The sequence below is a fragment of the Nerophis ophidion genome, linkage group LG01, assembly GCF_033978795.1.
Source record: "Nerophis ophidion isolate RoL-2023_Sa linkage group LG01, RoL_Noph_v1.0, whole genome shotgun sequence".
Taxonomy (NCBI): Eukaryota; Metazoa; Chordata; class Actinopteri; order Syngnathiformes; family Syngnathidae; genus Nerophis; species Nerophis ophidion.
Genome location: NC_084611.1, coordinates 76,497,282 through 76,522,001, shown reverse-complemented (window position 1 = coordinate 76,522,001; position 24,720 = coordinate 76,497,282). Strand labels below are relative to the sequence as shown.

Below are 24,720 nucleotides of genomic sequence, written 5' to 3'. Positions count from 1 at the left end.
TCCGGTAACATAGTCCAAGGCGTTGTGCGACCATGGTCAAGATTGGTGGGACACTGCTCCGGGCGCGGACTGGACAAGCTGCCACAAATCCTTTCACATCTGCTCGTAGTGTAGGCCACCAAAATCGCTGGGCCAGAAGGAAAGTTGTGCGACCGACTCTGGGGTGACAGGCAACCTTGGAATTATGGCCCCAACAAAATACGTCGGAACGCAGCCTGGGGATAACAGTCACCCCGATGGACACCCCTCTAGGGACGCAGCAGACTTGAGACCATCCTTGACCTGCCTTTCAATGTCCCATTGCAGGCTACCAAGTATCCAGGACTGGGGTAGTGCAGGACTGGGGTAGTGTCTCGTCAGTGGGGCGGGAGAAGATGCGGGACATCTCGTGGTCACCCTATGAGGTGAGTGAGGGTGTGCGCGGTGATTGAATGCTCTGGTGGGGCGTGTTCGACAGCTGGAGAGAGAGTGGGCGTTGCCACAGTACAGGCAGAGACCCAACCGTTGACGTCGATCGCGTTCAGCGGACGTGAGCCGTCTGTCACCGAGTTGCATGGGCTCGTCCCCCTCTCACACTGGATGGTCGTAGGTCCTCGGGGGTGAGCCAGGTGTGGCGAAGCGAGCGTTGGAATGTCTCTTCCGGGTTGTTGTCACGGCGCTCCCTCGTCGTGACTCGAACTCCTCCTCCATCAGCCGCTTGTCGATGATGACGGCTAACTCGATCAGGTCATCCAGCATGGTTGGGCGAGCAAGCGGAATCATCATCTTGCGGATATCGTCTGCAAGTCAAAGATAAAAAGCGTCCGGGAGGGTGGAGGAGTTCCAATCGCCCTCGGCCGCTCTTATGCGAAACTCAATAGCGTAATCAGAGACTCTACATCGGCCCTAACGCATCTTAAAAAAAGGGAGCGTGCTGCTTCCCTGCCTGGAGGGTGTCGCTGAAAAATCTGGAACAGCGCTTTGGAGAACACCTGAAAAGACGAGCTGGTGACGGTATTGCGTCTCCACTCTGCCGTAGCCCATGCTCCTGCTTACCCCGACAGGTGAGATATGACAAGCGCCACCTTGGCCCGCTCTGTTGCAAAAGCCGCAGCTTGCAGCTCGAAGGGGATCTCTCACTGTGTGAGGAACTGCTGGATGTCTTCGGTATCCCCCGAGAACCTCTTTGATCGGGATAGCTGGGGGTAGCTGGCTGGCGCTGCTGAAGCCTGGACTGACTCCAGGACAGAAGTGGCGACGGAATCAGCCCCAAGTGTGGGCTGGGTGTGAGCAAATAGAGTGTTGAGGCGGGAGGTCAGGCTTTCCATCATGGCATCCTGTCGCTCGGCAAAGACTTAATAAACCCATGCCCATGTTTTTTAGCTGCTCCCCCTGCTCAGCAGGTTGTTGGGCTTGACTGCATAGAGCCATCTTGATGGGGTCTTTCTCTGCGGGTTCCATCCTTCTGGTCGGTTCCAACTGTTACGATTTCGTATGGTGCAGAACCTAAGATGCAGGATAAGAGGCCAACATGCTTTAAAGTCTTTATTCCAAGGAGGAATTTAACAAAAGGCGATGGTGGTGAAGAAGGGGGCACACCGTGGAAGAAACAGCACACAAAACACACATGTGCTGGTGGTCATATCGAGCACAGCGGGGCCAACCGTACAGGAGGGAGATGTCGGTGCCAACGCGGGAAGGAGCAAATCAAAGAAAAAAAGCCAGCGGCGAAGAATGACGTCTGAACAGGAACGGGAGGGCTAGGCATGTGGAACCGACGACTCCAAGCTGCCACTAATCAGCTTAAATAGCCATGCTGTAATTAGTGACCGGAATGCCCAGAATCAATGCCACCTGACGATCGTCCGACTGTAGGACGAGAGAGAGAGAAAGGCGAGGAGAGCTAACACACCAGACAGTAGGTAATCATCACAGATATAATGTTATGCAGAGTTGTACTTATAACAATTGTATAGACAACTAATACCATTTAAAGTAGCGGGGAAGAGTAGGTGGGGGTTGGGAGGGATGCGAAATGTTTTCCCAGTGGGGGCGTAACAGAAAATAACTGAGAACCACTGCGTTACAGGAATAAAGACTTCAGATATTGTTATAAATTTGACTTGGCGAAAATGAGCATGATTGTCCCCAATGTGTGGTGAAGTTGCAGTGATTGGACGAAGTTGTGAGGCTGCACATTAATTTAAAGGCCTACTGAAACCCACAACTACCGAGCACGCAGTCTGATAGTTTATATATCAATGATGAAATATTAACATTGCAACACATGCCAATACGGCCGGTTTAGTTTAGTAAATTACAATTCTAAATTTCCTTTAGAGTTTCTTGTTGAAAGCGTCGCGGAATGATGATGCGTATGATGATGCGTGTTTGTGACGTCTCGGGTTGTAGCGGACATATTAGCCCAGCACCACACAAGGCTAAAAGTCGTCTCTTTTCATCGCATATTTTTACAGTAATTTGGACATCTGTGTTGCTGAATCTTTTGAAATGTGTTCAATTAATAATGGAGACTATAAAGAATAATGCTGTTGGTGGAAAGTGGTGGATTGCAGCTGCCTTTAGCACCGAAACACAGCCGGTGTTTCTTTGTTTGTTGTGAAGCTTTAACACAGAGCGGTCAAGCGAACATGTTTCTCTCCGTCAACCTGCAAGTTTTTGGATGGGAAAATTGTGATATTAAGTCGCCTCTTACCGGAGACTTCAGTGGATTATGCGACCTCCTCCTGCAGCTCAAAAAGGCAGCTGTGATATTGGCTCCTCGGCTTCTCTCAGAGACACTGGCGTTCACCGCAGCCATCCGAATTTCAGGTATGACTTTACAATCTCACTAAAACACTATCAAAACAATAAGCAGATAAGGGATCTTCCAGAATTATCCTAGTAAATATGTCTAAATACATCTGAAACGGTCCCACTGCTGCCGCTTGGACCCGTCGCCTTTTCTTGTTCCTTTTTTTTTTGTGCTTCACTCTAACTTTCCTCATCCATGAATATTTCATCCTCGCTCAAATTAAGGGGGAAATTGTCGCTTTCTCTGTCCGAATAGCTCTTGCTGCTGGAGTCTATGATTATAAACAATGTGAGGATGTGAGGAGCCCTACAACCCGCACATAGTCTGCTACTTCCGGTAAAGGCAAGGCCATTTTATTAGCGACCAAAAGTTTTGAACTTTATCGTCGATGCTCTCTACTAAATCCTTTCAGCAAAAATATGGCAATATCGCGAAATGATCAAGTATGACCCATAGAATGGACCTGCTATCCCCGTTTGAATAAGAACATCTAATTTAAGTAGGCCTTTAATAAGATTGGTTAAATTTGTGTGAATAATAGGGTTTGGTAATTGTAAAAATTAAAGAATTTCAATAGATTTAAACAAGGTATGTGCCGATCGGTCGACTATCGATCAGTATCAGATAATTTCTGTGAATGGCACAAAATCTAAGTTATTATAACAAGTTTGGCTGCACCAACTTTGCAAAAGTTAATTATATATGTAAAAATAAAGAGTCTGAGATTGGGTAGTTGTAATGATTAACATGGGGATGGTAAATGTATCTTGCAGAGAGCAGGCTTTCACTTCATGCCTTCTCCTCGGAGCACATGAGTCTGTCAAAATGAAATTTGACAACATACTCTCAGAAATCGATGGCTTTGGAAAATTCCAAATCAGGTTAGTCCTGATTCAGATCCTGTCTCGGATCACTGTGCCGTGTCACTTCCTGCTGAATAACTTCATGGCAGGGATTCCCTCTCACCGCTGCAACATCAGCGCTCTGGATAATGAAAGCATCTCTCTGAATTTGACACTGGAACAGAAGCTGGCGGTTAGTATTCCACTAGAGGAAGATGGGACACTGAGTTCCTGTCTGATGTTTTCACATCCACACCTGTTGAACAGCAGTAGGGATGCAGTGCGTGTTGAGTGTCAGAATGGATGGGTGTACAACAACAGAGATTTCAAATCGACACTGGTAACTGAGGTAAGTTATTTTTTACTATTTATGAATGTACAGTATTTTCAAAATGCATTCTAATATAGCACTTTACCGGAACTTTTATTACCAGCAGAAACTTAGTTGCCCAGCTAACCATACAAATGGTGCACTATTGTACTGATTTACCGTTAGAACATGTAAATACTGGATATTTGATGGTATTTACCTTTGTTCCACTCATCATATATAAAAATATTCTTATTTTACACCTTTTTTTATCGTGTCAACTTTTTATTGGTTCACAGTGGGATCTTGTGTGCAGCCGGAAAAGCATGAACAAGGCAACAGCCACCATATTCTTCATCGGCGTTATGTGTGGAGCCCCTTTGTTTGGATTTCTTAGTGACAGGTAGAAAAACAAAATCATGATTTTGGGTAATAACAGTATACAAACAGTAGTGGTTCACATCCAAATTGCAGTTCTTATTGATTCCAATTCATTGATTCTTAATTTACAAAAATCAACAACAATTAAATGAACAATGAATTTTTAAATGAGGTTTATAGGCTATCTCCGGCTGCCTCGCTGCACACACATTGTCATACAACCAAGAGGAGCTTTTGTAACCTGTAACCTGTGCAAGTGGTGCATAGCGACTGTTGGCACGATCACATGATGCACAGGAGAAATGCAAAGTGCAAGAAGGAGGTCTCTTTGTTAGAGTGCACCAGTATACTACCCTCCACGGGACTATAAGCCTCACATATACATTATGAAATGAGTTATTTACACAGGAAGATTTTGTAAATGTTCATTTACATACCTTAATTGTTCTGTTGTTTTTGTGTATGTTAAGAAAGCAATGATGCACTGTGTCCAAGACAAATTTCCCCGCGGGGACAATAAAGTTGAACCTTGAACCCTGAACCTTGAATCCAAACGGTGCCTTTAACACTGCAAAAAAACAACCGATTATACTGTACAAAATAGAAGTTATCATCATGGACCCACAAGCTATGGAAGCTAGCTCTCAATCAGCTAAACAGACTCAATAACTCTATGGTGACATACAAAAAGAATGCCATTGTTACGGCTGGGTTTACACAGCTTTCTGCGTGATTTGTTCTCCCGGGATGCAAACAGACGACTCCGGACATGACTTGCAGGTAGGGACATAATTTAATCTTCAAAAAAGAATCAAACAGGTACACAACAGAAAACGACGAACGGAAAAAGGTGCCGATAGCACTAGATGGTAGACTTAGCATGAGCTCGGAAGCAAGCAAAACTTTCGTGACAATAGCGTGACGCAAACAAAGAAGCCAGGACAAGTGACTGGCAAAGGCAGGCTTAAATAATGTCTCTTGATTACAAACAGGTGAGCGTCCCGAACAACAAAAGCAGGTGAAAATCATAAGTAGCCATGGTAACAAACTCAGGAGGTGCACAAACAGGAACTAAAGGAGTCCAAAACTAACCGAAAACACAAAACCTGATCCGGGTCACGGATCATGACAGCCATTATAAGTTAATAATACTGACAAAGACACTTGTAAACATGTTAGCGTATTAGCTAATGCTAAAAATTCTAGTTTCATTACCTTTAAGCAATGTTGTTTTTGACAACCATCTTACATTTAGTCTTAGTCTTAGTCTTTTGGACTAAAATGATTAGTTTTAGTCACATTTTAGTCCAGTTTTAGTCGACGAAAACTCAAAAGCGTTTTAGTCGATGAAAAGTCAAAAAGGTTTTAGTCTAGTTTTAGTCCCAAAAAAAGAATAAAAAGTGTAATATAAGTATGGTCTTTTAACAAATTAATTTAGGTCAATAAGTATTAGAGATTGCTGTTGGGCAGTGTCACACATAATTTGTGAGAATAGCAGTATATCTATAAGTTCAACGCATTGTAAGCTTGCAGATCTGCTATTTTCACAAATAATAACAATAAAGGAATGGTTTTAGACATATAAGGTTTCCACCCAACAGCAAATTTCTGATCCAAGGGTTGTGTATTACACACACATAATGAATTGACGTTGGCGTAACAAAAGCTAACCTTAGCCTAAAGTAAGCAGCCCATTTGCGCCAGGAGTATGTGGAAAACGTCTTAGCTTACTATGACATTTATCGATTATGTTAACAGCATTTGTGACTTACCTTAAAAAAAATATCCTTGTGGCGAGCCTTAAGGTGCCGCTTGAAGGGGAACATTATCACAATTTCAAAAGGGTTAAAAACAATAAAAATCAGTTCCCAGTGGCTTGTTGTATTTTTGGAAGTTTTTTTCAAAATTTTACCGGTCCCCGAATATCCCTAAAAAAAGCTTTAAAGTGCTTGATTTTCGCTATTTGCGATGCGACTATCCATTTCCCTGTGACGTCATACAGTGCTGCCAATGTAAACAAACAACGGCGAATACCATAGCAAGATATAGCGACATTAGCTCGGATTCAGACTCGGATTTCAGCGATTTAAGCGATTCAACAGATTACGCATGTATTGAAACGGATGGTTGGAGTATGAAAGTATTGAAGAAGAAACTGAAGCTATTGAGCGAATAGCTATTGACGCTATTCATAACCATAGCATGGCCGAATAGCTGCGTTAGCATCGCCGGTAAAATGTGCGGACCAAACGATCAGGACTTTCGCATCTCGTGACACTGGAGCAACTTAAATCCTTCGATTGGTAAGTGTTTTTTTCGCATTAAATGTGGGTGGAAGGAAACGTAATATAGTTGCAAATGCATCTGCAGGTTATCCATACATCTCTGTACCATGTCTGCTTTAGCACCGCCGGTAAATAGCATTTTAGCATCGTTTAGCGTAGCATGTTAGTATCGATTAGCTGGCAGTCAACATCAACAAAACTCACCTTTGTGAATTCGTTGACTTTATAGTTGCAAATGCATCTGCAGGTTATCCATACATCTCTGTGCCATGTCTGTCATCGACGGTAAAATGTGGAGACACTCTGGCACATTCAATGGGGGTCTGGCGGCAGACATTTTCGCATCTTAGGGCCAGTGGTGCAACTTGAATCCCTCCCTGTTAGTGTTGTTACACCCTCCGACAACACACCGACGAGGCATGATGTCTCCAAAGTTCCAAAAAATAGTCGAAAAAACAGAAAATAAGAGAGCTGAGACCCGGTGTTAAAATGACGGCTGTATTACCTCGGAGACGTCACGTTCTGACGTCATCGCAAAAAGAGCGATAAACAGACAGGCGTTTAATTCGCCAAAATTCACCCATTTAGAGTTTGGAAATCGGTTAAAAAAATATACGGCCTTTTTTCTGCACCATCAAGGTATATATTGACGCTTACATAGGTCTGGCGATAATGTTCCCCTTTAAGGTTGGTCGTATTTTTTCCGCATATTTTGTGGCCACATTTGTCCCCGTCTTCCTTCACAATACACTCTGTTTTATTATCTGCTGGGTTATATTTAAAATACACCCATATGTCGTTTCTACGTTTGCGACCACCGAGCCCCTGTGTTGAAACTGCCACCGCCATCACGGTCCATTGCCTGATGAATAACAACAGTCTGACGTGTTGAGCACGTTGTGCGCTGCACGCCAGTTGGTGGGCGTGGCCAAACAAGGATAGAATGCAGTAGCCTGCTGTAGGCAGCAGCAGTTACTTTTTCGGTTGTAATTGACACACAAAATAAACAGAAATGTCATGCATTTTAAACGTCTGACAGATTACCCACTAACATTTTCGTCCGTTCTCGTCTCGTCAACGAAAACTCACACACGTCTCGTCATGTTTTCGTCATTAGAGAGACATGTTTATCTCGTCACAGTCTCGTTATCGTCATGAAAAAAAGTGGCGTCAACGAAATGATTTCGTCATCGTCATCGTTGACAAAAACAACACTGCCTTTAAAGGGGAACATTATCACCAAACCTACAAGCGTCAATATATACCTTGATGTTGCAGAAAAAAGACCATGTATTTGTTTAACCGATTTCCGAACTCTAAATGGGTGAATTTTGGCGAATTAAACTTCTTTCTGTTTATCGGTCTCGTAGCAATTACGTCAGAACGTGACGTCACCGAGGTAATACACCCGCCATTTTCATTTTCAACACATTACAAACACCGGGACTCAGCTCTGTTATTTTCCGTTTTTTCGACTATTTTTTGGAACTTTGGAGACATCATGCCTCGTCGGTGTGTTGTCGGAGGGTGTAACAACACTAACAGGGAGGGATTCAAGTTGCACCACTGGCCCGAAGATGCAAAAGTGTCTGCCGCCAGACCCCCATTGAATGTGCCAGAGTGTCTCCACATTTTACCGGCGATGCTAAGGCAGACATGGCACAGAGATGTATGGATAACCTGCAGATGCATTTGCAACGATTAAGTCAACTAAATCACAAAGGTGAGTTTTGTTGATGTTGTTGACTTATGTGTTAATCAGACATATTTGGTCGCAGCATGACTGCCAGCTAATCGATGCTAACATGCTCCAGTGTCACAAGATGCGAAGGTCCTAATCGTTTGGTCTGCACATTTTACCGGCGATGCTAATAAGGCAGCCATGCTATGGGCCACTTCATTAGGTACACCCATGCTACGGCCGATTAGCGTCAATAGCTATTCGCCCAATAGCTTCAGTTTCTTCTTCAATTTTGTTTTCGCTATCTGCCTCCATACTCCGACCATCTGTTTCAATACGTGCGTAATCTGCTGAATCGCTTAAACTGCTGAAATCCGAGTCTGAATCTGAGCTAATGTCGCTATATCTTGCTGTTGTAACCGCCATGTTGTTTGTATTGGCAGCACTGTATGACGTCACAGGGAAATGGACAGTCGCATTGCAAATAGCGAAACTCAAGAACTTCAAAGCTTTTTTTAGGGATATTCCGGGAGGTGTAAAATTTTGAAAAAAACTTTGAAAAATAAAACAAGCCACTGGGAACTGATTTTTATTGTTTTTAACCCTTTTGAAATTGTGATAATGTTCCCCTGTCAGATAGTGCGTACAAATATGCATGAAAACACTCCAACAGAGACTAAACAGGAAATACTGCCAAAACAAGATCACCAGGACAGGATACGATACCAAACACAGGAAAATACTTAACAACAGAATAATTGTTATGCCAAATTATTTATTGCGAAAATCGATTTGAATCGCGAATCGATCCGGAATTGAATCTTCACCTGAATCATCACCCCTAGAATACAATCATGAGTTGTAAGATTCACATTTCTAACGAACACTTCTGCTTCTTATTTCACTCATTAGGTTTGGCCGGCGACGGATGCTCTTGGTGTCATATCTCTCCACAATGACATTCGCAGGGTTGAGTGCATTCTCCACTTCCTATATAATGTTTGTGATAATGCGCTTTTTTACCGGGATGTCACTCGCTGCAATAAGTATCATCTCTATCGTTCTAAGTATGTAACCTCAATGCATTGCCAACTAACTACGATTTTCAAATTTAAATGGATGTTTTCTGTGCTGACAGATATCGAATGGATTGGCATGGAACAAAGGACCCTATTTGGGATCATTTTCAGCCTTGATTGGACCATCGGAAGCTGGATTTTGGTTGGAATCGCATACTTAGTAAATGAATGGAGACCCCTCATTCTGGCTGTGACTTCGCCACTGTTATTGGCCCTGGTTGCTTGGAGGTAAGGTTGCGCAATATCGTCGATAAATGATAATATTTTTCAGATTTTTAATATTATTGTCATATCGCGATAATGCATTTTGATGACGAATTCAACCTGTGTCCCGCAAATTTTACAACCATAAATAAACGACAACGTCAAGGCAATATAAAGTCTTTGCTAGCAAAAATAGGAGCTAATGTCCCACTACTGTGCGAGTCACTGGAGGACGAGGACTAGTTAAAAATCCTACACTGCACACGGTTGGAGGATACAATAATCTATGCCAGGGGTCACCAACGCGGTGCCCGCAGGCACCAGGTAGCCTGTAAGGACCAGATGAGTCGCCCGCTGGCCTGTTCTAAAAATAGCTCCAATAGCAGCACTTACCAGTGAGCTGCCTCTATTTTTTTTTTTTTTTTTTAATTTACTAGCAAGCTGGTCTCGCTTTGCTCGACATTTTTAATTCTAAGAGGGACAAAACTCAAAGAATTTGAAAATCCAAGAAAATATTTTAAAGACTTGGTCTTCACTTGTTTAAATACATTCATTTATTTTTTTTACTTTGCTTCTTATAACTTTCAGAAAGACGATTTTAGAGAAAAAATACAATCTTAAAAATGATTTTAGGATTTTTAAAGCTTTTAAATTCCTTCCTCTTCTTTCCTGACAATTTAAATCAATGTTCAAGTAAATTTATTTTTTTTATTGTAAAGAATAATAGATACATTTTAATTTAATTCTTGATTTTAGCTTCTGTTTTTTGACAAAGAATATTTGTGAAATATTTCTTCAAACTTATTATGATTAAAATTCAAAAAATTTATTCTGGCAAATCTAGAAAATCTTTAGAAAAATATTTAAATCTTATTTCCAAGTCTTCAGAATTTCTTTTACATGTTTTGTTCTGGAAAATCTAGAAGAAATAATGATTTGTCTCTATTAGAAATATAGCTTGGTCCAATTTGTTATATATTCTAACAAAATGCGGATTGGATTTTAACCTATCTAAAACATATCATCAAAATTCTACAATTAATCCTAATCAGGAAAAATTACTAATGATGTTCCATAAATTATTTTTTAAAATTTTCCCAAAAGATTCGAATTAGCTAGTTTTTCTCTACTTTTTTTTGGTTGAATTTTGAATTTTAAACAGTCGAAATTGAAGAGAAACTATGTTTAAAAATTAAATTTTCTTTTTTTCCCCTGTTTTCTCCTCTTTTAAACCGTTCAAGTAAGTGTTTATTCTCTACAAAAACCTTCCGTTAAAGGACAAAAAAATGTACGACGGAATGACAGACAGAAATACCCATTTAGATATATATATATATATATATATATATATGTGTGTGTTGTTTTTATTAAAGGTAAATTGAGCAAATTGGCTATTTCTGGCTATTTTTCTTAAGTGTGTATCAAACTGGTAGCCCCTCGCATTAATCAATTCCCAAGAAGTAGCTCTTGGTTTCAAAAAGGTTGGTGACCCCTGATCTATGCTAAGCACTAAGCTAGAGTTCTTAGTTGTAAACAGCGGTGGGTGGATCAATACAAATATCAGTAGTAATGATGTCAAGACTTTGGTGTGGAATGTTTTCCCGAGGTGCCAAGCGACTGGACCAGACATGGCGTGAAGGTAATGACATCTTTTAATATTAACTCGAAAGTACTACAAAGGGTAAAACAAGAGGGGCTCACAGCGGAGGTACAAAACTTGGCTATGAAAACAAAAGCTAGCACAAAGGCAGAACTATGGACAAAAAAACGAAAACACTTACTGTGACAAAAAACGAGCATGAAAAAGAGCAGCATGGATCTTCAGCATGAATAGCAAGAGTGTGTACAGGTATGATGCCGCCAGGCTGACTGCCTGGCAACTGCAGGCTTAAATAGTGATTGACAACAGGTGCATGAGTCCAAGTGAATCAAGTGCGTGACATGAGGACAGGTGAAAACTAATGGGTTGTCGTGGCAACAAAAGAGGGAGTGAAAAAACAGGAACCGACAGAGTGCCAAAACCAAACAGAACATGGCCAAACTAAACATGATCACCAAGACATGACAAATGATACCGTATAGTATCAGTTAGTGACGTTCCAATCCAGAATTAATGCTTCCGATCAAGCATGAGTGAGATCAGCCAATGCCAATCACATGTATTAACTGTACATTGTATAAATGTATTTATCGTGAGTCCTATTCATAGTGTAACAATACCAACACCATATTTAAACTACTTGATTATTCTCTTGTATCACAGACCATTGTTTGAGCAAAACAAAGTCAATAGTGCACAATAACTAAACTACATTAAAAAGTACTATCATTTAAAAATATGTGGCCTTCAAAGTCCTCTAGTGCCCAGAGAGACAATGTCTTAATTTGAAACATCAAAAAAGAAAAAGTATTTAGAAAAAAATATATCGATCCAGTCTTCGGTGTCAACACCTCCAATTTATGGATTGATCCACCCTGCTCTTACAGGTAGGTGTTGAATACTGACTGTGATAATTCTGACACACCAACAGGTACATGCAAACTGTAAACTGCTACTTTTTTCCCAAGCTTTGAACCCAGCGGCTTATACAGAGGTGCGGCTAATCTATGAATTTTTCTTCGTTAACGGCTAAACTATAGAATGAATTAAGCAAAGAAATCAATCAATGCATTATAATGAACTGTTTTAAGAAACTGTTCAAACTCAAAGTGTTTAAAAAGTCCAAGAAAGAACACCATCCATCCATCCACCTATTTTCTACCGTTTGTCCCTTTTGGGGTGGCGGGGGGTGCTGGAGCCTATCTCAGCTACAATCGCGGGCGGGGTACACCCTGGACAAGTCGCCACCTCATCACAAGGCATACACAGATAGACAGACAACATTCACACACTAGGGATAATTTAGTGTTGCCAATCAACCTATCCCCAGGTGCACGTCTTTAGAGGTGGGAGGAAGTCAAAGTACCCGGAGAATATGCAAACTCCACACAGAAAGATCCCGAGCCCGAGATTGAAGTCAGGACCTTCGTATTGTGAAGCACATGCACTAACCCCTGGTCCACCGTACCAGTATGTAAAAGCAGCACCCACTAAATCATAGAAAAAAAAAAGTTTCATATATATGAACACCTTGAACCTTAAAAAAAAGGAGAAATCTTATTCATCCCATGAAGGATGAATAAAAACATCTATGGTTTTTCTGTTTTGTTTGATCGGCTGTTTTACTGCCTTGTTGCAGGCACCGTTTGGAAACAATTAAGGTGTGTAAATATACATTTGCTACATTGTTTTATGTAAATATCTAATTTCACCTCTTGTATATATCTGCGGCTTATAGACAGATGCAGCTTATATATGAATTTTTTTTTTTTTCGATGATTTAGTGGGTGCTGCTTTTACATACTGGTGCAGTTTACAGTATGGAAAATGTGGTATCTTCCCTCGAACTTTTATCAATATACTGCCAGTGAAGTGCGGTGACCTTTACACCAGGTGAGGCATTAATGCAGGGGTAGGGAACCTATGGCTCTAGAGCCAGATGTGGCTCTTTTGATGAGTGCATCTGGCTCTCACTCAGATAAATCTGAGCTGACGTTGCTTAAAACGATAAGTAATGAATAATTCCACTTGTAATCACAGTGTTAAAAATAATGTTAAAAATATAAAACATTCTCATGCATTTTTAATCCATCCTTTTTCTATCGCACCTGTTCAAGAAGTTGCAGTAATGGTAAGATGTTATTTATTTATTATTGGTTAGTGTGGGGCTTGCCCTCCTTGGGGTTCTTCGGACCACCAAGCACCGACATCAGAGCCTGTTTCAGGGTTACAATATTGTTTTATTCTTCAATAAGTCTCTCAGTTGCTTTCCAGCAATTTTATTTCCAGCCCCAACCCCGTCTGTCCTCCTGGCTGCTGCTTATAACAGAGCTACAGGTGATTAGATAACAAGGCCCAGGTGGGCGATCTACGCACCTGTCGCTTATTTTGAAGCTGGTCCTGGCACACCCCAGTTCGCTGCAGGCCTGCAGGCCACGCCCCCTCCACAGTTAGCTTCAGAATAACAATGTTATTACAAAGAATAAGAGACCTATTATACTCTAGAAATGTTGGTCTTACGCATTTAGTTGTGTTCAGTGTTGAAAAAAATATTATACGGCTCTTATGGAAATATATTTTAAAATATTTGGCTTTTTGGCTCTCTCAGCCAAAAAGATTCCCGACCCCTGCATTAATGCCTTGAGATTTTTTTATGAAAAATAAATATGCTCTAATAATTGTTAATACAGGTTACACATTAAAATACGAAAAAGATGAGAGTAAATCACGTTAAATAAAACATTATGATAATGATATTATGATATTAGAAATGTGACCAAAAAGTGTTTAATAACATTGAGAATAAATACTGTTTGGTCCCATTTGCTTAAATAAAAGTGTTTCTTATCTTTCTGTATTTGTATCTGAAGCATAACTATATATCCTCCATGAAAACGTACTTTATATGTTTTAATTTGTTTTTACTTTAAAGTCCAGTTTAAAGAAGTATTGGAGCTTTGCTATATAGCCCTCCAAAATTGATTTAATTCATTTCATTCAAAGCAGTACAACGTTTTTGCATCTGACTAAAAATTCAAGCGCTGGCTTTGGGTGTTACAAATGTGCCACGTTTTATATAGACAAAGTTGTTTGAAATAAAAAGCTGGCTTCCTTGCTGTTTCATCATTGTAGAGTCATGCATCTGCTAACTCACTATCGCCCCCACTTCTGCCACTGTGGCGATTCAGACAACTGCTTGCTAATGCCATATTCAGTATTAGAGGACCTGAGACTCCAGTTCTCCTTCCATCCACCCATTTTCTAGTGCTTGTCCCATTCGGGGTCGCGGGGGGTCGCTGGAGCCTATCTCAGCTGCATTCTGGCAGAAGGTGTTTTACACCCTGGACAAGTCGCCAACTCATCACAGGGCCAACACAGATAGACAGACAACATTCACACTCACATTCACACACTATGGCCAATTTCTCTAATTTAGAATCTGATTATGTAATAAAAGTAAATACGTTTAAAATTTTAGTTGATATTGTTTCACCTCCATCCTGTGTTTTGTCTAATCATAATTGTGATTTTAAAAGTTCATTACTCAATAATCGTAAAACATTTGAAGTTGTTATGACCCGGATCATTCCATATTCATGTTTTGTTCCAGTTTTGTATCATATTCTGTCATTTGACGTCCTTAGTTCCTGTTTGTTCGGTCACCATAATTACTTATTCATTTTCACCTGCACCTTCCTTTCGACGCACACCTGCTTCTGCTGATTAATCCCTTATTTAAGCCTGCCCCTTTTGTTCATTGGGTCTCGGATCCTAATTTGCCTTACACGCAACAAGTGACGACTGCTTCTAGATATATTTGTTTATACTCGCTAGCTTTTACGCTACGCCTTTATTTATCCTTAGCTCTCATGCTAGTAGCTTTTGTTTTGCCTTTTTGTGCCCTTGTGCCAGTGTTTGTGTTCATTGTCTGCGTTATGAGTTTAATAAATCTTCTTTTCTTACCATTCGCTGTGTTCTTGCCCGTACGCATTCACGAAAGAGCAAATCCGCCATCACTATGCCCAGCAAGTCTCACATGAAGGGTCACCATCGGTATGACCAACACTGCCTTTGTAACTACTTGGTATTGGATCAAAACTAAAAAGTTGTAGTATCCAAAATTTAATGTAAAGTTTCCAAACAACAGACAAATATGCGTTCATTACGTATAAACAAAAGTGTAGATAGTACCATGTTACAACAAAATGTAACTACGCATTAACAGTAAATTAGCAAGAACATTAAAAGTCAGCAGTCAAATTAGGGGCCTTTTTTAACCTGTTTTGAAATGCTTCTATTATCAGCTGTATGCCAATTAATGTCATGATCTGTGGTCTTTGTCATGATCTGTGGTCTGGATCATGTTGTTTTCTGTTAGTTTTGGACTCTTTTTGTTCATGTTTACGCATTTGCTCTAATCAGAGACTATTATTTAAGCCTGTTTTGTCAGTTAGTCGTGCTGGCGACGTTCTGTCAAGACGGGGGGGTTGCAGCTTGCTGCAGGGTTTGTTCTCCTGGGATGCAAACAGACTATCCCGGACCAGGTGTGAAGGTAGGGACATATTTATTGAACTAGACTCAAAGATACAAATAAAACTAACACTTAGACAGAACTATTAAACAAGAAACAAAAACTCGCTAACTGGGGCATGAATAAACAAAACTTACTTGGCATAGCTTGAAGAGAACAATCGCATGAAAAACAAGCGTGAATCTGTGGCATGGAACGAGCAAGAAACAATCAGTACAGAGCATGGAAAGAGCAATGTCGCCAGGACGACTAACTGACAAAACAGGCTTAAATAATAGTCTCTGATTAGAGCAGGTGCGTGATCCAAACACATGAGGCAGGTGAAACTAATGAGTCGTCATGGCAAAGGAGCGTAAACAGGAAGAAAAACAGTCCAAAACTAACAGAAAATATCATGATCCAGACCACAGATCATGACAAATAATATATTGCGGTACATATCATTATTGCAGGAGGCTGCAATATACAGTGGGGCAAAAAACACGACGAGTTGAGTTTATACCAAAATGGATACGTGGATGATACAGCAGAGGATTGGGAGAATGTCATGTGGTCAGATGAAACCAAAATAGAACTTTTTGGTATAAACTCAACTCGTCGTGTTTGGAGGAAGAAGAATAGAGTTGCATCCCAAGAACACCATACCTACTGTAAAGCATGGGGGTGGAAACATCATGCTTTGGGGCTGTTTTTCTGCTAAGGGGACAGGACGATTGATCCGTGTTAAGGAAAGAATGAATGGGGGCATGTATCGTGAGATTTTAAGCCGAAACCTCCTTCCATCAGTGAGAGCTTTGAATGGTTGACCAAATACTTATTTTCCACCATAATTTATGAATAAATTCTTTAAAATTCCTACAATGTGAATTCCTGATTTTTTTTTTTCACATTCTGTCTCTCACAGTTGAAGTGTACCTATGATGAAAATTACAGACCTATGTCATCATTTTAAGTGGAAGAACTTGCACAATCGGTGGCTGACTAAATACTGTATATCGCGATATACTTAGAGGTATTTAAGGGTTGTAGCTTCCAACTTGCACCTAAATGTTTAAAAAAAACTACACCATTGTATGTGTCCTCAGGTGGCTTCCAGAGTCGGCCCGGTGGCTCATGGCTAACGGGAAGGCAGATGCCGCCTATTTTTACATCAAACAATGTGCAGAAATGAACAACAGATCCATGTGCATGGCCACCATCACTCCAAAGGTACATTTTGCTATATAATTCAAATAGATTTAGTAAAGAAGTGAACGTAAAGACAGAGTCTTTGTTTTGCAGACATTACTGGAGACAGTAGAGGATAAAACAGAGGCCAGGAAGTACACCTTTATTGATCTTTTCAGAACATCGAACATGAGGAAAATGGCCATCTATTCAGGGATCGTATGGTGAGTCTCATTCTTGAGGATTGTTTGATCGTCTGTTTGGACAATGATCTTCTCACTGCTTTCTCTTTGAGCAATTCATTGATTAAACGGGTCTATCGGAATACTGACAGTACTGTATGACCGGAGCCCAAAGGTTATTTCCTTGTTAAGTATTGACTGTAAGTTTTGCTTTTCTGTGTGCTTGGAATTTCAAATGAGATATTATGGGTTAAATAGTCAGCGTTATAGCAGAGCTTATGTGGATATATGAACTTTGGATATAACCTGGATTTTCCATGTCTTGAAACAATAACAGTCTGACTTATTTTATAGTTGTGCTAAATATTTCAGTCCCTCTTGGATTTTGCGGGTTATTTTGTGACTGTGGCGTCCTAAAATGCCTGAATTTGCGGTCCCTTTTTTTAGAATGTTGCAGCAAAAGTTGCAATATTTTATGCCCTATTTTTTTCGGAATAATATTAAATCAAGTTGGGATTTTATGGATTTATAATTAATGACAATAGATGATAGACATTGAAAATAACCGGAAATCTCATGTAAAACATACAACATATACAATACAATAAATATGTCAATAATGAATAAACATTAAAGGCCTACATAAATGAGATTTGGGATAGCAGGTCCATTCTATGTGTCATACTTGATCATTGTGCGATATTGCCATATTTTTTCTGAAAGGATTTAGTAGAGAACATCGACGATAAATTTCGCAACTTTTGGTCGCTAATAAAAAAGCCTTGCCTGTACCGGAAGTAGCAGACGATGTGCGTGTGACGTTACTGGTTGTAGAGCTCCTCACATCCTCACATTGTTTACAATCATAGCCACCAGCAGCTAGAGCGATTCGGACCGAGAAAACAACAATTTCCCCATTAATTTGAGTGAGGATGAAAGATTCGTGGATGAGGATAATGAGAGTGAAGGACTAGAAAGAAAAAAAAAAGTTAAGAAAAAAAAAAAAGGCGAGGGCAGTGTGAGCGATTCAGATGTTATTATACACATTTACTAGGATAATTCTTGAAAATCAGTTATCTACCTATTGTGTTACTAGTGTTTTACTGAGATAATATAGTACCTGAAAGTCGGAGGGGTGGTAACCGAAAGTCCTCTGAGGGAAGCCACGCAGCTGCAGGAGGACGCAAGCTCCACTGATGTCTACGGTAAGAGCCAACTTATTACCACAATTTGACATGTGGTCGGGATCCATGTTCGCTTGACCACTATGTTCCATAGTAAAGTTTCACCTTCGGGAATTTTAAACAAGGAAACACCGGCTGTGTTTGTGATGCTAAAGGCAGCTGCAGTTCACCGCTTCTCACCTCCATCCTTCTACTTTGACTTCTCCATTATTAATTGAACAAATTGCAAAATATTCAGCAACACAGATGTCCAGAATACTGTGTAATTATGCGATTAAAGCAGAGTACTTATAGCTTGGAAAAAAATGTCAAAAGTGTACCCCGGAGGCCATTTGTGGCCCAGAGATAATGTTTTAAAGGCCCACGGCACATTCTAAAAATACTATTAACATAAACAAAAACATAACAAAAGTAATAAAACAAAGCTGTTTTTTTTTTCTTTCAAACTGTCATTGCTCAAAACATAATATTGAATTAAAATCAAATTTATTAGAATAATTGACCGACCAAAGGTTCCGATTACTTCACATCAAATATTCCACTTTGAAAAATATTTTTGGTGGAAGATTTTGCATATCATGTGTGTTTGCCATTAAAAACAGTTTTATTTTGGCGGAAAACAAACAAAAAAACAAAATGAAAAAAACTCAAACATTTTGAAATGAGGAATAGATCCGAAGTTGATGTAGACTCCAGAGATTCAAGCATCAACTATAAAATGTATGAGGCTGATTGGCAACACTAAAATGGGCCCCAGTGTGTGAATGTAAGTGTGAATGTTGTCTGTCTATTTGTGTTGGCCCTGCGATGAGGTGGTGACTTGTCCAGGGTGTACACCGCCTTTTGCCCGATTGTAGCTGAGATAGGCACCAGCGCCCCGCGACCCCAAAAGGGACAACACAAGCGGTAGGAAATGGATGGATGGATGTATGCCCTGAAACACCATTATCATCATTTCATGACCGAAGCAAAACACTTTTTACACTTTTATACTGAAATAAATACACCTAAAACTTATTAAATAAAACAGAAAAAACTACCAGCAGCGGTAAAGTTTAGATCCATGAAGGAAAGAAGAAAGTGAATGAATGTTTATAACTGAATACAACTGAATAAATGTGTTTTATTTTTTATTTTTATTTTTTTAATGAATTATGTAACGTTTATGACGAACTTTTTCCAAAACACATTATAGAGTGTGAGATACAACAGGATAATGCATATATTTATCTTTTTTTACACAAAAGTGGGACCCCAATAATTTACTGAGGGACCCCATTTAGAAAATTCCTTGCGCCAACACTGCTGTCAACAGAGGAGAAAAAATGCTTTATTTAAATAATATTTTATTTAGGAGCCCAGTCTAGATTGTATTTTTTTTACTCATCCTTCCCCAGCATTTACCTTTTTCCCATCTTATGGCGACCCATCAGCGTTCTTGTTCTGTAACCCTGTACACTGTTTGTTTTCTCTAATCTTGAACAGGTTTGTGTTGAAAACAAAGTTTCTTTGTACTTGTGCAAAGACACTAAAGACCTATCCTATCCTATCCTATCCTAAGTTTGAGTATCATTGGCAAATTTTCACCTAGTCCCGGCCTTGGCGTGCTGCCCGCCTTGGCACGCATATATGTGTCATCTTTTTGGGATTTCGGAATATAGTCAGCCTATGAATGCTAACTAAGTCGACAATAAGCAGAGGAGAACGCTATGCTGGCAAAGTTTACTAATTCAATGTTGTCAACCTTAGTAGGCCAGTTAAAGGCCTACTGAAACCCACTACTACCGACCACGCGGTCTGATAGTTTATATATCAATGATGAAATATTAACATTGCAACACATGCCAATACGGCCGTTTTAGTTTACTAAATTGCAATTTTAAATTTCCCGCGGAGTTTCTTGTTGAAAACGTCGCGGAATGATGACGCGTGCGCGTGACATCACGGACTGTCAGAAAATGTTAGCGCAGCACTATTTGCGGCTAAAAGTTGTCTCTTTTCATCGTGCAATTAAACAGTATTCTGTTGCTCAATCTTTTGCAATTTGTTCAATTAATAATGGAGAAGTCAAAATAGAAAGATGGAGTTGGGAAGCTTTAGCCTTTAGCCACACAAACACACGGTGATTCCTTGTTTAAAATTCCCGGAGGTGAAGCTTGACTATGGATCAGAGCGGTCAAGCAAACATGGTTCCCGACTACTTGTCAACCGGCAGGTTTCGGTGAGAAAATTGTGTTAAAAAGTCGCCTCTTACCGGAGATCTGTGGAGTTTGCGCCGTCCTTGTATCTGCCGTCGACTTCCCTCAGACACTGGCCTCAAGACACCCGTGGACACACCTCTCCGACTATCAGGATTTTAACTCACTAAAACACTAGCAACACAATAGAAAGATAAGGGATTTCCCAGAATTATCCTGGTAAATGTGTCTAAAAACATCTGAATCCGTCCCAATGCAAACGCCTTTTTTTTTTTTTTTCTAGTCCTTCGCTATCATTATCATCATCCACGAATCTTTCATCCTCGCTCAAATTAATGGGGAAATTGTTGTTTTCTCGATCCAAATAGCTCTTGCTGCTGGAGGCTCCCATTAAAAACAATGTGAGGACATGAGGAGCCCTCACCCTTGTGACGTCATCGTCTGCGACTTCCGTTAAAGACAAGGCTTTTTTATCAGCACCAAAAGTTGCGAACTTTATCGTCGATGTTCTCTACTAAATCCTTTCAGCAAACATATGGCAATATCGCGAAATGATCAAGTATGACACATAGAATGGACCTGCTATCCCCGTTTAAATAAGAACATCTCATTTCAGTAGGCCTTTAAGTTAAAAATATGCCCTTGCTAAATTGACAGCCACCACATGTACGACATTGAACACCTGTGAAGACCAAGTCCTTAAAGAAGATTTAATTCATGTCACCACAGCTGATTCATGGTAAAAATGACTTGGAGAGGCACAATCAATCACAATCAAATCAAGGATAAACCAATTGTACTACACAAACAGGAGCATCAACTTGCAACTACAGACTAAATGCGAATTGATTTTGCTTCCTGGCGAAAGTCACAAAGAGCTAGAGTTGCTTTGTACCACACACGTGTTTGTTTCAACAACTGTTTGAACTAGAAGAGTAAATGGTACACTATCTGAAGTTGTTTATGTATGGGTTTACTACTTTATTGGTTAGTAACTGTGCATTGTTTGCAAGATTATTAAAAACCGCAAAGACTTTCAAAATGTGCACTTAATTTTCACCAAGTTTTGATTGAGCAAATCAACGTCTAGCAGTTCAGTCAAATATTAAAAAAAACGTTCCTGTTTGACATTCTGACTATCAAATTGTCTTTGTACCCAAATATTTGGGTATTTTCTACAGCAAATTGTTTTTATGCAAGACAAAAATAACCAGTGATTAATCATGATTAATCACAGGTTTAGAGTGTGATTAACCTGATTAAAATATTAATCACTTGACAGCCCTAATGTATGTGTACATAAATATATGTATATATATATATATATATATATATATATATATATATATATATCCATCCATTTCTACCGCTTATTCCCTTTTTTGGGGTCACGGGGGGCGCTGGTGCCTATCTCAGCTACAATTGGGCGGAAGGTGGTGTACACCCTGGACAAGTCGCCACCTCAAAATGTATATATATATATATATATATATATATATGTATATGTAGGTGTGGGAAAAATCCCAAGACTACTTCATCTCTGCAGAACTGTTTCATGAGGGGTTCCCTCAATCTCCTGATGATTGAGGGAACCCCTCATGAAACAGTTCTGCAGAGATGAAGTAGTCGTGTGATTTTTCCCACACCTACATACCTGTATTGCGCTCTACCACGGTATCGAGCACTATTCTCTGGATAATCCAATCAAGACATATATATATATATATATATATATATATACATATATTACGATATAGTCATTTTCTATATCACACAGAGACAAATCCGCGATATATTGTTTGTATCAATATATCGCCCAGCCCTATATTGATATATATGATATATATTGTTGCATGTTGCTGGTCCTACTTCGTCTACACAAGAAACCAACTTAAGTTTTGATTTGGCAGTTGACGTGTGCGTTTCAGCGCCGCTCGGAGACAAATTTTAATTGGTAAAAAATGACACTGACGAAAGTAAGTAAGTACGTAAAAGTGATCCCCAGGGTTTGGTTGAATTTGGTCAATCGCGACATGGAGAATTCCTGCAGGGCCTAAGAAAAATAACAAATTATTGCAAAAATTATTTTATACAAATGTATACAGGTTCATGCTTGTTCAATGAAAAACATATCGTTGGATAAAGTGGAATCACTCAGCTGTTATTATTGATGGATTGGATTGTTTGTCTTCTTTATATTTTCAGGTTTGGAGTTGCCTTTACTTATTATGGGATTTCTCTGAATATCACCGGGTTTGGATTGAACCCGTACCTTACGCAGTTCGTATTTGCATTCATCGAAATGCCGATGAAGATAGCCCTGTATTTCGTCCTGGAAAAAACTGGGAGACGATCGGCACAATCTATCACCTTGCTATCGACCGCACTCTTCCTTTTCATCAACATGTTTGTTGCAAAAGGTTTCTGTTTCTCTACACACTCAGTTGATCAACACATCCCGGGCATGATTTACGATCTACATATTTTCTGATCACCCTCAGAGAAGTGGGTCATTCGCACGGTTGTGGGAGTCCTCGGCAAAGCCATGTCAGAGGCATCATTCACAATCATATTCTTCTACACAACTGAACTGTATCCGACAGTCGTACGGTTAGTAACCATTAGAAAACAGTGCTTTTCTATACGCCTTACATGAATATATTATTTTCCAGACAGAACGGTTTAGGCTACACTTCCTTTGTGGCCCGGATGGCTGTGGCCATATCTCCACTGATCATGCTTCTGGAGGATGTGTGGTATCTCCTACCAGCCATGACCTACTGCGCAATGGCAGTGGTGTCTGGTTTAGTAGCTTTACTCCTGACTGAAACACGAAATACGAAATTGCCTGAGTTCATTGAAGATATTGACAAACCAAGGTAAACATTGGCACTATTGATTTTTCCCCCACTGCACAGTACATACCACAGTCAACAAACTACGACGTACTAATGTGATGATCCACGATTTTGTAGACCTGAGTAGTCCAATCTAATTTCTCTTGTCTACGTCTTAGAGAGAAGTAAACAGGGGACAAGACCATCTAATGAAGGAAAAACATACTGTCATGTGCAACTGTGATGCTGAGATGAGCCTGCCCACAAGATGTATTCCGACAACACAGAAGTAAAACACGTGGTACAGCATATTGAATTGGTAATAAACTTTAGATACATGAGAACTATGGTTGACTATCAGGTGTAAGTCAATGTTCTGATGTTTAAACTATTCCTGTTAGTGTGCCTTACCAATATTGCTTCCCATCCATCCATCCGTTTTCTACCTAGAGCCTATCTCAGCTGCATTCGGGCAGAATGCGGTGTACACCCTGGACAAGTCGCCACCTCATCCCAGGGCCAACACAGATGGACAGACAACATTCACACTCACATTCACACACTAGGGCCAATTTTTAGTGTTGCCAATCAACCTATCCCCAGGTGCATGTTTTTGGCGGTGGGAGGAAGCCGGAGTACCCGGAGGGTAGAACATGCAAACTCCACACAGACTGATCCCGAGCCCGGGATTGAACTCAGGACTACTCAGGACTTTTGCATTGTGAGTAGGGTTGGGTATCGAGTATCGATTGGAACCGGGACTAACTTTCCGATTCTCCCGGAACCGTTCAAAAGTTTAAATTTCGATTCCTAGTTTCGATACCCAGTCCGCCGACCAGAAAAAAAGAATAAGTCCGCCGACCCAAAGAGGAAGCCGCTGAACACCAACAAAGAAGCGCCCACCGCCGGAAGTGTTAGCATAGCCGAGCCTATGTAGCCGAGCGAGTCAGTCAAGCATGGATAGCGGGCGTCGGCGGTCGAAAGTGTGGCTTTATTTTACTAAAAAATATGAAATATCGGCCAAATGTAACACGTGCAACAGGACTCTTTCGTGCTTAGGAGGGTGCACGTCGAACATGATGAAGCACCTCCGAGTTCATGGAGTACAAATAAATACGTGTCCTGTCTGCCACTCTCCCAACTTTGCCAAGCTGATGTTCCTATGGCCATATTGGCCATAGGGACACACCTTTCCCCGGTTGCCAATCAGGAAGCCTCTTCCAGCCAGACCCGTCAGTGGTACAGAGCTGGATGATTGTTTTACGTTTTACGTGCTGCATTGCATTCCCCATGTTTCCTATGCTTGTTACTTTTTGTGCACTTCCTTGCTGAACTATTTCTGTAATGTGGTCGGTGTCGACGCGGCATGATGATGCGGATTGTTCTTCCGACAAGGACAGCAGGAACTCCAGGGACAGCGTGCAGGTAGGAGATGATTTATTCTC

At 40.4% G+C, this 24,720-nt stretch overlaps 2 protein-coding genes across 3 annotated transcripts in view; one reads left to right on the top strand and one right to left on the bottom strand.

Moving 5' to 3' along the window:
• The window catches only part of usp53b (ubiquitin specific peptidase 53b), a 109,270-nt gene that overhangs the window by 69,581 nt on the left and 14,969 nt on the right, over window positions 1-24,720 (bottom strand). The window contains exon 1 of one of the 2 annotated variants that reach the window (XM_061911845.1): window positions 4,765-4,894. The exons of the other annotated variant lie outside the window; for it this stretch is intronic. The gene's annotated coding sequence lies outside the window, so the exon portion shown is untranslated. Of the gene's footprint in view, window positions 1-4,764; window positions 4,895-24,720 lie in introns of those variants that run through there. 2 annotated transcript variants of the gene reach the window in all.
• On the top strand, window positions 3,588-23,795 carry LOC133559821 (solute carrier family 22 member 7-like). The gene is made up of 10 exons (XM_061911847.1): window positions 3,588-3,985; window positions 4,246-4,349; window positions 9,206-9,360; window positions 9,432-9,600; window positions 16,793-16,916; window positions 16,989-17,098; window positions 22,644-22,858; window positions 22,940-23,048; window positions 23,111-23,317; window positions 23,455-23,795. The coding sequence occupies exons 1-10, from the start codon at window positions 3,620-3,622 to the stop codon at window positions 23,462-23,464; spliced, it is 1,569 nt and encodes a 522-aa protein (XP_061767831.1). The 5' UTR covers window positions 3,588-3,619; the 3' UTR covers window positions 23,465-23,795.

Coding starts and splice junctions, on each gene's coding strand:
- LOC133559821 (XM_061911847.1), top strand. CDS start 3,620: ATGAAATTTGACAACATACTCTCAGAAATCGATGGCTTTGGAAAATTC. Junction 3,986..4,245: donor AATCGACACTGGTAACTGAG/GTAAGTTATTTT, acceptor ATTGGTTCACAG/TGGGATCTTGTGTGCAGCCG. Junction 16,917..16,988: donor TGGCCACCATCACTCCAAAG/GTACATTTTGCT, acceptor TTTGTTTTGCAG/ACATTACTGGAGACAGTAGA.